Source organism: Petaurus breviceps, unplaced genomic scaffold (assembly GCF_028583685.1).
Source record: "Petaurus breviceps papuanus isolate PSGF00001 unplaced genomic scaffold, PetGlider_PUasm1.0 454, whole genome shotgun sequence".
Lineage (NCBI taxonomy): Eukaryota > Metazoa > Chordata > Mammalia > Diprotodontia > Petauridae > Petaurus > Petaurus breviceps.
This window is the reverse complement of record NW_027186342.1, coordinates 1934898-1947681: the sequence shown is the minus strand read 5'-3', so window position 1 is coordinate 1947681 and position 12784 is coordinate 1934898. Positions and strand designations below refer to the sequence as shown.

The 12784-nt window shown below is 54.5% G+C and overlaps 2 protein-coding genes across 4 annotated transcripts; one reads left to right on the top strand and one right to left on the bottom strand.

The window, feature by feature from the left end:
- Positions 1 to 4030: 4030 nt before the first annotated feature.
- Positions 4031 to 5159, top strand: NPFF (neuropeptide FF-amide peptide precursor). Its single transcript, XM_069101252.1, is given in 5 exon segments — positions 4031 to 4176; positions 4179 to 4233; positions 4236 to 4357; positions 4616 to 4737; positions 4858 to 5159. Coding segments are annotated over 5 exon segments (459 nt in total). The 5' UTR covers positions 4031 to 4134; the 3' UTR covers positions 4976 to 5159.
- Positions 5160 to 5303: 144 nt separating this feature from the next.
- TARBP2 (TARBP2 subunit of RISC loading complex) lies at positions 5304 to 11545 on the bottom strand. Of its 3 annotated transcripts, none has more exons than XM_069101249.1 (8): positions 11368 to 11545; positions 10525 to 10724; positions 9774 to 9876; positions 7757 to 7829; positions 7389 to 7506; positions 6594 to 6721; positions 5872 to 6064; positions 5304 to 5738 (listed from the first exon to the last, which is right to left on the bottom strand). In XM_069101249.1, the coding sequence occupies exons 1-8, from the start codon at positions 11502 to 11504 to the stop codon at positions 5581 to 5583; spliced, it is 1110 nt and encodes a 369-aa protein (XP_068957350.1). In that variant the 5' UTR covers positions 11505 to 11545; the 3' UTR covers positions 5304 to 5580. The 3 variants fall into 3 exon arrangements, with proteins under 3 accessions (XP_068957350.1, XP_068957351.1, XP_068957352.1); XM_069101250.1 differs by having other exon boundaries at positions 10555 to 10724; positions 11368 to 11544; XM_069101251.1 differs by having other exon boundaries at positions 10525 to 10719; positions 11368 to 11505.
- Between the last annotated feature and the right edge of the window lie 1239 nt (positions 11546 to 12784).

Sequence of the window (12784 nt, the reverse complement as noted above, 5' to 3'; positions counted from 1 at the left end):
GTGCCCTCTACGAGGGATCCCCAGGGATGAGGAATGGGAGGTGCAGCAGCTCTGACAGGACCAGGGTTGATGAACACCCCAACCACATGAGAAAGCAAGAGTCATTGCTTACCCTAAAGCCTTCCTTTTAGCCTCTGGTGGCTTCACTTTGCTTGTGGAGACCATTGTCGTCATCCTGTCAGGGGAGCCTGAGATTGCCCCCAGGGTTCCAATGACCATCAGGCCTTGAGCCCTGAGATGATAGTTCTCAGCAGATGTCCCTAGCAGAATAGCTGTGTGGAGGGCAAGCCCCCACTTAACCAATTATAGCTCCTGAAGCCACAGGGAAAAAGCACCAAGCCATGGTGCCACAGCTCCCAAAGATACAGACTTCCTCTCCCCGTGCAAGGAGGAAGAACAAAGCCTTGGAGAAGAGTGCCTTCTCCCACCAGAAAAAGAATCAGGAATACCCTAGGTAGGTCCTCTTTCCCTTCGCCTGTCATGGTTCAGTTCAAGTCTTAAGTCTTGCAACTGGAATGGCATCTGATTGTCTCCACTCCACCTCATCTGCCTGATTTTTACCTTGGCTTCTCCAACCAACCGCACAATACCTCCACCATGAACACTCAGCCTTTAACTCTTTGGCTCTAACCACTAGGCTGTACCGTGGGGTGGGGTGGTGCCAGCTTCTTCAGCCCCCTCCTTTCCTGTTCTTCATGAACTTTCCCTTTTGGTTCCTCCACCCAGCTCCATGCCTCCCTGCCTTGGGAGGGAGCCCTTCACTCCCCCATCCCAGCTCTCCAGACAGACAGACATTTCTCTACTTCTGCCCATACTGAATTCCTCCTCCACACTCTTCCTTCCAGCTCTCCAGGGAGAGGCTTCTTTAAAACCCCAGAGACACAGGCCCTGCCAGGAAGCAACCTTACTGGTAGCTCTAAGCCCCCAGTCCAACCTTGCAATGATTTTCTGTTACTATTGTACATTGTATACAGCAGATGGAAATATTATCTGTTTTTTAACCTCATAACCTGGCTGTTTAGAGTTCAGGCTTCTGTATCGCATTCATACGCCTTTCTTGATGTGCTTGCCGCTTTCTTTGAACTTCTTTTGTGTCCAAGAAAATGGGGGGGAATGGAATGGGGAGCTGGAGAAAACCACCCCAGGCCAGGCTAGGGCTGGTTTCTTTTTTTTTTTTTTAGGAGTTTTTGTTTTTATTTTTGAGATTCTCTTCTCTGGCTCTTCTTCCTCTCCTCCCCCCCTCCCCCCACAGAAGCCAGAAGTTCAGTCCCCATTTCTACCTTGAGTTGAACTATCATTCAGACTTTTTGTTGAAGATCCTGGTCCCAGAGCGGTGGAGAGGTGACCAGGGGCATCACAGAGCCTCGGTAGCTGCTCACCATAGATTTGGGAACCAGGGGACTGGGAGGGGGGAGCAGGGAAGGGTGGCCTGGTGCCTTATCAGTTTCTTGCTATGAAAGAATAAATTTTAAAGCTGCCATGAGAGGAGTGGCCAGGCACAACAAATTGGCATCACCATAAGGGAAGTTTTACTCCATTTTTGGTTTGTGTTAAATACTATTCCTGGCTTTTCAGCGCCTACCACTGTGACACTTTCACTCCAAAAGAAATACCTTAAGTAGAGGGTGGTTTGGGAAGATTGGTCTCCTCTCCCATCCTTATTCCCTCCCCCCAGTAATGTTTAGTTTGAGCCACCGAGCTATCTTTCATCTCCCCAGAGCACACAGAAAACAGCCTTTCAGTCTGGGGGCAAGGTAGAGAGTGGGGGGGCTTTAGTGCCTGCCATGGAGGAAAGAAATTGCAACGTCCTGATGTTGGATCTCTCTAAAAGGAAACACAGCATATGTAGAGACTATATCTCCATACAGCTATATATCCCTTGCCATGTAACCATGTCTTCCCATCTAACCCCTCTCCCTAGACAAGGGGCTCTTCTCTGTTTCCAGGTTTCCCCTGCCCTCAAAAGTGAGCTGCCAGCTATTTTATTACAAAGAGATTTCTTCCCTTCTCCCTCCCTTCCATTCCCCAAATCTGCATGACAGAAATGCCCTGTGAGCAGGCTCTCACAAACTCCCAGGAAGGGGACCGGCCAAGGACTTCACTCTGCTGTCCCCAGGTTTCCTCTACTTTGCCTCCTAGCCATTATCCCTCCCCCTCCTTCCCCCACATATATTGTGCCTTATTTAATGCTGCAAATATAACATTAAACTATTAACGAGAGAAATTGTGTGTTCTGCTGATGCTTTAATAGGTAAAATCATTCAAACGTCCATGCTTTACTGCAACTGAAAAGCACCCTGTGTCCTTGTTCTCTCACATCGTATTCCTGAAGGGAGAAGGAATTGTGTTCCTCAGTTTGCAGACCAGGAAATAGAGTCCCGAGGAGAGAACTTATTTATGCAACCTGGAAAACCAGCCTGTGGCTAGAACTCAGATCAAGGCCCTCTTGTTAAACAGAGTGCTTCACAAACGGTGAAGTCGCCCACTGAGGAGTCTCCCAGCCACCAGAACCACAAACAGGAAGGAGGGCCTAAGGAGTGGGGTCCACTAGTGCTTTCAGAGCCCATCTTTTAATCACCACCACTGGTCAAAGCTTCACCTTGGGTGTAGGCATGCGACTCCCCCTCAGCTCTCAGCTTGGTGAGGGGAATCAAAACCACAGAAAAGGGCCAGCAAGGCTCTAATGGAGTTAATCAACACAGAACATTTAATAAACACATAGCGCGTGGCACTGAGCTGGGGGCTGGGGGTACAAAGAAAGCACAATCCTTTCTCTCCAGGAGATTATGTTCTGTGGGGGAGGCAGAATATTTCCAAATACAGGTTGGGGAGCAGGGCTTTGAATCCTCACTGCACCTGTGTCACCTTGAACAAGTGACTGATTACACTGGGCCTCAGAGTCTTCGTCTTGTAAATGGATTGGACGAGATGATCTTTTCTTGCTCTAAGAAACTGATTCAGTTTGTTAAAGTGCAGGGCTGAGACACACCAGGGAGGTGAGAGAGAGAAAGACTTCCTCCTAAACCTTGCTTTTCCCTGCCTCTCCCCAAGACTAGAATAAAAGGGAATGAGTTTTGCCGTGCAGCAGACAGGACTGAGTCAGAGAACTTCAGTGTGAAGGAAGGGGAAGGGTTATCCCTAACTCCCATGTTTGCGCGTCAGAGGATCTAGACGGCATCATAGCCAAGGACAGTCCCCAGAAGTCCTGCCCCAACCATCAAGGGGGCTAGAGTTCTAAAGGCCTTGGGAAGAAGGAGGATGCCAACTCGCACATCTACTTTTCAACCCTCCCCTCGAGTTGAATTCTATAAAATACCATGTAAAATTTTTCAGGTTTCCCAATGGGCAATGGAAAGATCTATAAAGACAACTGAAGACAAGATGTAAGCCATTCAACTAGCAAGATTAAGGATGAATAGATGGCTGGTATCTACTGAATTTTTTTTTATGGGGGATGGGGAGTGGACCAGAAAAACATCCAGTACGTTGGGATTTACAGAAATGTAATGAGCAGGAATTGCACAGCAATGAGAGAACTTGAGCGAGCATCATCCGTGGCCCTGCAATGAGGAGCAGTAGCCACTGGGTGGCAGCAGTACTCCACCTGTGCTCAGGGGGGGACCAGGGCAGCCCCTTCCCTGAATCCTCTCCAGCAGGGTCCTCTGTACCCCTGCACTGAGTGCATCCCCCAAATGCAGGGTCTCCTAAGCCCATACCCTCACGTAGGTCAGAAGGATGATTCAGAGAATCCCCCAGGTCTTAAACCCAGCCACCTGTCTTTAATCCAGTCAAAATGGGGACTGTGGTTAGAACTTTGTTCTCTGCCCCGGTGCTGTTCCCCCCTTTTCTGAATTCCACCCTCCACTCCGAGGTTCCCCTCCCCGCTTCTCCCTGAACGCCTTCTGGACCTGAGGATATAGGGGGTGGAGAGCAAGCAGCCAGTCAGAGCTTTCCAACCTGTTGAGGAATGGCCAGACTTTGACAAAATGCCTGCAATTAATGAGTTTCCTAAGCTCTGGAGACAAGATTTAAGTGTTTAATAAAGTCATGAGCTCCAGGCTGAGGGGCTGAGGGCCTGGGGCTGGGAGCTGGAAGTCCCAGGAGAGCCATGGGAGGGGATCCCAGGCGGCCTTAATGGGGCTGAGTGTTTCCGTTGCCAGCTCAGCGGGCCCCACTCCCCACCTCATCTTCGGGAGGACAGCAGGTATAAGAAGCGGGTGGGGCAGGCGGGTAGAGAGAGACGGGCAACATGGATGCTGGTCGTGTGGCCGTGCTGCTGCTGCTGGTGCTGGTGGGCAGGGGCCAGGGTGAAGGATCAGAGAGCACGAGGGAGGGAGTCAGGGGCTATCTTCTGATGGTAAGTGAGCGTTCGTCATCACTGGCTTCCCCAGGTGGAAGCAGGGGCAAGGGGCATGAGGTCTGACTTCAAGTCTTCAGGCTTGGAGCTCTGGCCAGGGTCCAGAGGCAGGGAGGGCATCCTTCTTAGCACCCTGGCTCGGGAGGGAGGCCCTTCGGGCCCGTTCTCCCCAGCCCTCCCACGGGAGTCAGCTTTTCCCAGCCCTCGCTCAGTCCCCTCCTTCATCTGTCACAACCCCTGCTGCCCACTGGGCTGTAGGAGGAAGAGAATGGACCTCCTCCTAGACTGGACGCCCGGACACCTGTGGCTCTCCTGTGGTCCTTGCTACAAACCATGCAGAGACCTGGCCGCAGCCCAACCTTTCTATTCCAGCCCCAGAGGTGAGAGCCCAAAAGGGGACAGCTGATAATCAGGGGCAGGGTGTGGCAGGGAGAGCAAGGAAGGAGAGAAATGTGGGACAGGAGCCCCGGGGGCCTCGCTCAAGGCGGCTCTCTCCACAGGTTCGGCCGGGATGCCCGAAGGAGCCCTGGCAGACAGTGGCTGAGTCCCCAGGCCGGGGAGGGACCGAATCCTCTGTTCTGGAGCCTGGCAGCCCCACAACGCTTTGGGAAGAAGTGATGCTGCACTCCACAGACATGTTTTTGCATGCAAAGCCCACATACATGCCCTTTGTCCTAATAAAAGCATCTTACTACCATTTGTATTCTATGTCTGTGTTTGGCTTTGAGGGTTGGAAGTGTCCTCTTCCCCCCATTACCCCAACAGCAACAGCCTCTCCACAGCCACAACACGGCTGACAACACCCCCACCCCAAATCTCTGAAAAGATGAAGTGCAGCAAGGGAAACAAGGAGAGGGGGAAAGGAAGCAGAGAGAGAAGCCACAGGCAGAGAAAGGCGTCTCCTCCCTCCCATCCACAGCCCTGGGAGACACAGACGCCACCATAATTAGCAAAGCAGTTGGAGAACGTGTTTATTGAGCAGAGGAACAGGAGGGGCCTCTCCCCCGTCACCCAAATCCACAAGTGACATGAAAAGGAATTCAAGGAAAGGCGCAGGCCCCTGGGTGCCCCCTCCCCAGGCCTCAAGGCAGACAGAGTCTGTATCAGAGGTAGAAAAGGTACCTCTCCTAGGCACCATGGCTGGAGGGCCAGCCCCTGCATCAGAGGAGCCAAGCCAGCAGTGGGCGCAGGGTGTAGACAGAGCCGGCTGTGGCCAAGAGAACTCACTTGCCCCCAGCCATGATCTTGAGGTACTGAAGAGCATGGCGGGCGGCCTCCCCGCGGGCAGCTTCCCGAGTGGGTGCCGAGCCGTGGCACACCGTGGCTGGCTGTGTAGACAGCTCCACCAGGCACTGACAGAGCCCGCTCAAACTGAGCTCATCTGCAGAAGGAGACAGAGAAGGGAGGCAGAGGGGCCCCATCGGCCTCACACCGGCCTCATACCAGCCCCCCCGCCCCACCGGCCTCACACCAGCCCCCGCCCCCGCTCCCCTCAAGCCTAGAGCCCCCCATACCGATGTCCAGGTAGCTGACGTGGAAGGCCTGCTCCTCAGAGAGCTCACTGAGGACGCTGCAGCAGCCAGGGCCCAGAGAGCCGAGGGGGCAGCTGCGCAGGGACAGGATCTTCTCCCCGGCTGAGTTGCGGAGAGAGTCCCAGGTGCAGCCTGGGCTGCGGCCCCGAAGGCCATCCATTCGGGAGCCAATCCCCTGATGGATGGAGGGGGGTGTCACAGAAGAGGCCTGGGCCCAGCCACCGGCCCGACCTCACTGCCCACGTTCTTCTTTGGCCACTCTCCCCCCACACAGAGGAGAAACCTGGCAACTGGACCCATCTGACCCGGCTCCTTTTAACCAAAGAACATCCTGCTGTGACAAGGCCTGGGGCAGAACGGCAGCACCAGCCCTCACCAGCTCTGTGGTGGCCTAGCAGCCTGGAGCGAGTCAGGGCCCTTCTCAGGCTCAGGACAGGGACTGCTCTCTCTGTACCACCTGCTGAGAGCTCATGTGCCCTGGCCTGGAAGAGCAGGCTGACCCCGTCAGAGGTCCAAGGGGCCATAGAGCCCCTGCCAAAGAGCCAGAGGGGGCCTGAGCATGACCAACCTCACAGCAGGACCCCACAAGGGCAAACCGAGGGAGACAGAATGAGTGATCCTGCCAAGGTCCCCATGCTCCGTGTCTCACCCTGGGCGGGAGAGAGCGAAGGAAAGGGCCTTGGGCCCAGGGAACAGACACTCACAATGGAGAAGTGGTCATCGTCAGGCTCGGCCTCAGGCCCGTCCCTGGCGTCCAGGGGCACAGTGTGCACCCTCAGTAACATCTTGGCGGCTGCATTGCGCTTGGCCAGTTTCTTGGAGGTGCCACTGCCTGGGGGAACAGAGATGAGACTGGCATCATGAGACACAACGCCCAGTCCTCCCAGCACCTCCCCCCACCATGGGCTGCTGAGAAATGGGGCGGATCCCAGGATGCCCCACACGCAGCCACACCTTCTCCTCCAAGATTACTGGTAAGGGCTGGAAGTGAAGGTGATCTCTCATCTCAGGGCCTGAAGACCCAGAGACCAAGAAAAAGCAGGAAGGAGATTTGGGAAAGAAATGGGGGCACTGAAGAAGCTTGGAGAGAGTCACTGGGACAGAAGAGGTGAAAACAGAAGGGAAGAGGGGCAGCTAGGTGGTGCAGTAAATAGAGCACTGGCCCTGGGGTCAGAAGGACCTGAGTTCAAATGTGGCCTCAAACACTTAACACTTACTAGCTGTGTGACCTTGGCCAAGTCTAACCCCAATTGCCCTGCCCTCCCCCCTCCAAAAAGCAAAATATAAATTAAAAAAATTTTAAGTAAAATAAAAATAAGAAAAAAGCAGGGAAGAGTGGATGGGAGAGTGGGGATATCTGTAAGTTATCTGTAACCTCGGGGAAAGCCACACACATCACGCCACAGGGGAAGGAAGGCAGAAGAGGGTAAGAGGACAGAGGTCCTGAGAAGCACGAGTCCCCAGGCCCTGGTCAAACAGCCCCAACCCTCCTGAATCACCAATCTCGATGAAACGCTCCACCCGGCAGGTCATGGTGAATTCCTTCCGGTGCGCTGGGCCCGACTCCTGGGTCACTGTGTACTCAGGCAGCCGCCAACCTTTCTGTACCACCAGCTCCTGGGGTTGGGAGTGGAGGGAGGAGAGAGAGACGGTTGACGAAGGAGCTGCCCTTCCCCTGTAGTGGGCACTAGCGTCTCCTTTGCCACACTCCCCAAGGGTCTGGGGCTCTGGGAAGGAAGCTGGCATGCTGCCCCATGCCCCTCCCAAATCAGAGACTAACAACCTTGAAACACCACCCCGATTCCAGCAACACAGAAAGGAGCTGATGAGGACCCAGTGGAGAGCAGAGGAGAGAGAAGGAACATACCTGTAAAGCCCCCACAGGGTTACATTCAGACTGCTGAGGAGAAACAGGGGCCTTGACCTCCACAGGGGGGTTCCTAAGACAGACACAAGAAAGTCAAAGATAAGGCCTCACAAAGTCTGAGATGGAACAGTGCTCCAAAGCCAGGCAGCCCAGGAAGGGCTGAGCCAGTCTCCAGGAGGGGAAGCCCCCCTGAGCCCCAAGTCGGGTCCATTCCTCTCTCGGAGAGCTCCCATTATTTGGAGGTTTTCTCTTCTGTGGACCAGAAATCTGTCTCTCTGCAATCTCCACCCTGTGTGGGCACCCTCTGGGGGCATGCAGAACAGGTGTATGGAACATGACATCCACTTCTTTCAGGCTTAAACCTCCCAGGTTCCTTCAGCCAATTCTCATCTACCATAGTCTCTGGACCCCACTCCAGACTCACATCCTACCTTCCTCATGTCTTCTCCATACCCCAATTTCAGTCTCTCCAGGCCTGAAAGGGCAGGACCTCCTTCCAAACATCTGGCCTTAGTCCCTGCTGCTGAAAACAGGCTTCCCCACCCTAAGAAGTAGGAACTTACTCCCACACCATGGAAGACTTTTCTGCTCCCTGTGAAACAGCTATTCTAACATCTGAAGACTTTAGGTTTGAGAATATGGAACATAATCTGACCAGAGAGGAGAGAAGGTCTGTGTGTTAACAGTCACAGGTATCATCTGTCCCAGGTCAAACATGGGACAGGAACCATCTCTAGTCCCAAAGAGTAGAGCACAGAAAAAGCCCATCTCTATAGGGACACATGAAAGTCTTCCTGCCCCCAACTCCACCACTGTTCTCCCCCAAGGACCCCCCCGGCTCAACACTGTTGTACATTGCTATGAGACAAGGAGAGACAGGAGGCCTGGTCTCAGTCTTAGCCTGCTGGGGCTTGGAAAAAAGCTGGCCCAAGACAGGAGAGGAACCACTCCCGCCTCCCTTCACTTCACTCCTTGGAGTCATGCTTGCCGCCGTGGTCAGAAACAAGGGCATCAGCAGAGAGTGGGCATCCTAGGGAAAGAGGAGAACTTCCCACATTCTGCGCTGTCTTCTCACCAGTCAGGAGGAACCCCAAAAGAAGATAAAGCCAATGGCCACTCAATGGAAGCAGGAAGAGCCAAAGTAGGTATAGAGAATTTTGGAGGTATTTAAGATGTAGCCATTTTAGAAGTACTTAGATTGGCAGGAGAAGGTTCCTATGGGAATCAACCTCCTGAAACAATTACCCTCCCTAAAGACCTCTCCTCTGGGCAGCTGGGAGGTCCAGTGGATAGAGCACTGGGCCTGGAGTCAGGAAGACATCTTCCTGAGTTTAGATCCTGTCTCAGACACTTACTGGCTGTGTGACCCTGGGCAAGTCACTTAACCCTGTTTGCCTTAGTTTCCTCACCTGTAAAATGAGCTAGAGAAGGAAATGGAAAACCACTCCAGCATCTTTGCCAAGAAAACTCCAAATGGGGTCATGAAGAGTCAGATAGAATTTAAAAATATCTAAAAAAGGGGCCCTTTACAGGGATTCGGCTCAGACAACATGATTGACCATTGTTCTAAGACTTCTTCACTGTCTAAAGTAAACAATAGGAAAAAGGAGTTTAGTTTGGAGATTATTACCATTAGACTAAGACTTCAAGTTTTGGGGGGGTTTTGAGGAGGAAAGGCAGGGCAACTGGGGTTAAGTTAATCCCAAAGTCACACAGTAAGTGTTAAGTGTCTGAGGCCATATTTGAACTCAGGTCCTCCTGACTCCAGGGCCAGTGCTCTATTCACTGTGCCACCTAGCCACCACCAGATCTCAAGTTTCAAGGCTAAATCAGGGTCTGGACACACAAGGACTAAATAGCTCTTTCTGCACTGGCAGGGGACTCAGCTATCAAGAGACAGTATGCTGGTAGATGGCAGGAGAGACCAAACTGCATATTACTGGCTCAGGCAGTAACGGTGCTCAAATGGGTAGGGCAGCCTTCCCAAAGGCTCAAAAATTACTTGGACACACCTCACCTTCCATCCTCCAGAAACGGCTCCAACATGTTTCCTCCCTTCAAGTGTTTGAGGGCCACCTCGGCTGCTTTGTGCTTGGCAGCTTTCTTGCTAGGGCCCTGACCTGGGAGAGGGGGGGCAGGTTACACAAGAGCCAGAAGAATCCTCATCCCCATCCCCAACCCCACCTCCACTCCCATCCCCACCCCCACCCCCACCCCCATGCAGGACTAGAATCAAGCCATTCCCAACAGACACTTCCATGTGAGTGTCTGTAGTCAGTCTATTCTAGTATCTCACAATCTACTCTCAATCCTTCATATATACCTTCAAAAACATTTTACTGATGCTTTTAAGAAACCTGTCATTTTCCAATGCCCTCCCACCTAAAGAACACTTTCTTATTCTAAAGTTGCATATTTCATCAAAATAAAGTAATAATTGCGTCTGACAGTATTCTGCCCCCCCTGGAGGTACAGACTGCCACCTCTACCAAGAGGAAGGAGGCAGGTTTGGTCATTAGCTCTGCCCCCCCATACCTAAAACCCACATTCTCCTGTTTTATCCTCCAAAGAAATGAAGACCAGCTAATTTTTAGAAGCATCTGAGGTTCAGACACCCTGCCCCAACCCCCTCTCTCCCAGCTGAAGAATTCTAGCTCCCTGCCCCTTTCTACAATCCACTAAAGCTCCTGTCCACCCCCAGCCTGGGAGGAAAGCCAAGCCCCCCCCCCCCCAAGGTGAAGACCTGTGGAGGTCCTGAGAACACGCACCCCTGGCCAGGGCACCCGACGCCCCCTCACCAGTGCAGCTGGTGTCACCGACGGTGACTCGGAAGGTGAAATTGGGCTGATGGGCTTGGCCCTCGGCTTTGAGGAGGTCGTACACAGGAGTCTTCCCTATTCTGGTCCCATACTCCTGCAGAAGGCTGATTGGGGTCTTGCCAGGACTGGCCGCCAGCATTTGCTCTATACTAGGGGGAGGTACACAGACCTGCATCACGGCCCTTCTCAGCCCCCCGCTGATGGATGCTGCCAGCTGAGACCCGATGGAAGAGGGGATCAGGGATGCTGGGGTGGAGATGGGGGTCAGCCCTAGCCTCAGGCCAGGGGCTGGGAGGGGCGCTGGAGGACGCTGGCAGGGGCATGATGACCCCCACCTGGGCACATCTGGGGAGTGCAGAGTGCTGGGCTTATGACCAGTGCCCCAGAGCTCAGCATCCTTGTACAGGATAGAAGCAGTGTCCTCTGACCAAGTGCATGATGGGAAACTCAGTGACCACAAGCCTGGGGCATGCAGGGAACAAAGGGGGCCACTGTCTAGGTGCATTCTGGGAAATCAAGTAAACACTGAAAGCTGGGTATCCTCCACCCAAGTGCATGGTGGGACGTTAGCAGCTACCACAGTGGTGCATGGTGGGAGCAGAGCATCCAGTGCCGTGGTGGCTGCCGGGAATACCCCGATCCCGTCCCATGCCTGGGCTAACCACCCCTCCCCACCCCCAACCCCCAGCTCCAGCCTTCCAAAACCCGTTGCATGCTGGGTCTAGACACTCCGCCTCCCTCCCGCACTGCGGCCTCCGCCCTGCAGGGGTCAGTGTGAGTCGGCCAACTCACCTGGGGAGTCCGTAGCCTGTGATGATCCCGGAACCCTGCTCCTCCTCACTCATTCCCTCCTCCGTCCCTGCGGGCGCCACCGTGACTGCAGGCTCTGCGCGCCCCGAGCCGCCGCCGCCGCCGCCACCAAGGAGCATGGGCTGGGGCCGGGGCCGGAGCCGGGGCCGGGGGAAGAAGGTGGGGGACGTCCCGGGGCATGCCGGAACTTGTAGTCCTCGATCCTCCCCATTCCATTGGCCTCCATGAGAAGCGAGGCTACCCGCCCCACAATTCTCCGGGGGAGTTATCCCACCCGGGTTGCAATGGCTTCTGGGAAGAGTTGTCTTCCCCCTTCCCAAACTCACTCAACTATTTTACCCTCCTCGTTGTGCGAGGATGATTCTGTGAGCATGCGTGCTGGAGGATGACGGGCGGGGCGGAGCCTGGAGAACTACAAGATCCAGAAGCCTCCCCGCCGCTGAGCGATTTCCCCTTGAAGAGGTGGTGCCCCGCACGCGCCACGGGTACAGCCACGTCGATTGGCTCCTCCTGCCAACTCCCTCTGAGCCAGCTGCCTACGATTGGCCCTCGCGGGGCTGAAGGGAAAAGGGAGAGGACCCGAGAGTTGGGGAGCGGGGTTGGGGCACCGCGGAACATTGGGCGCTATGGACGCTTTCCCGGGAAAGCCTGTGATTGGCTGAGGGGCCCTCCCCCAGCGGGGAGCCCGGAGAAGCCGGCAGAACCCTGCAGTGTGCCCGGGAGGGGTTCCCGCTGTAAACGGGAGGGGAGCGGGGACAGTGAGCGAGCGCTCCCGGGAAGTCCCGTGCTCCCCGCCCGGTTTACAGAGTTCGCACCCCACTCTCGCTTCGGTGTTCTGGGCCCCGGTCCTTGTTTCTTCCCCGCCCCACTGAGTGCTTCGTTCACCTGGCCCTGCCTGGGAAAGCTCCCGTGCACCAGCCTCGGAGATCCCGGCATGAAGTAACCCTGTCCCCTCCCGGCGGACCTCCAAATTCCTCGTGTTTCCTTTGTCCCCAGACGCCTGAAAGAGAAGTGCCAGCAGGGCAGGGGAGAAGTCCTGCTATCTCCCCATTCCCCCCTCACCATCCTGGGGAGCCAGGCTGCTGGGGATACAGGATTGCGGTGGGAGGGGAGAGGATTTGATTTAGAGACCAGTTAGTGCTGTTCTTGGTAGTGGGCTTAGAACTAGGGATGGACAACTCCAGCCAACCGTCGTGGTGTGAGTTTAAGCCTCTGGAGTGGACCAGAGAGAGAAAAGGACCTAGGGTCCCAGGCGTCTGGTCTAATCCAACTCCAGACGAGGTCATCCGACTAATGGCCCAGGCCGCAGCTCCCATTTCTTCCAAAAGCTCTCTTTGTTGGGCTCTAGGGTAAGGGTGGTCTTGGTGAAAAAGACACTCAAAGAAGGGGCAGTCGGGAA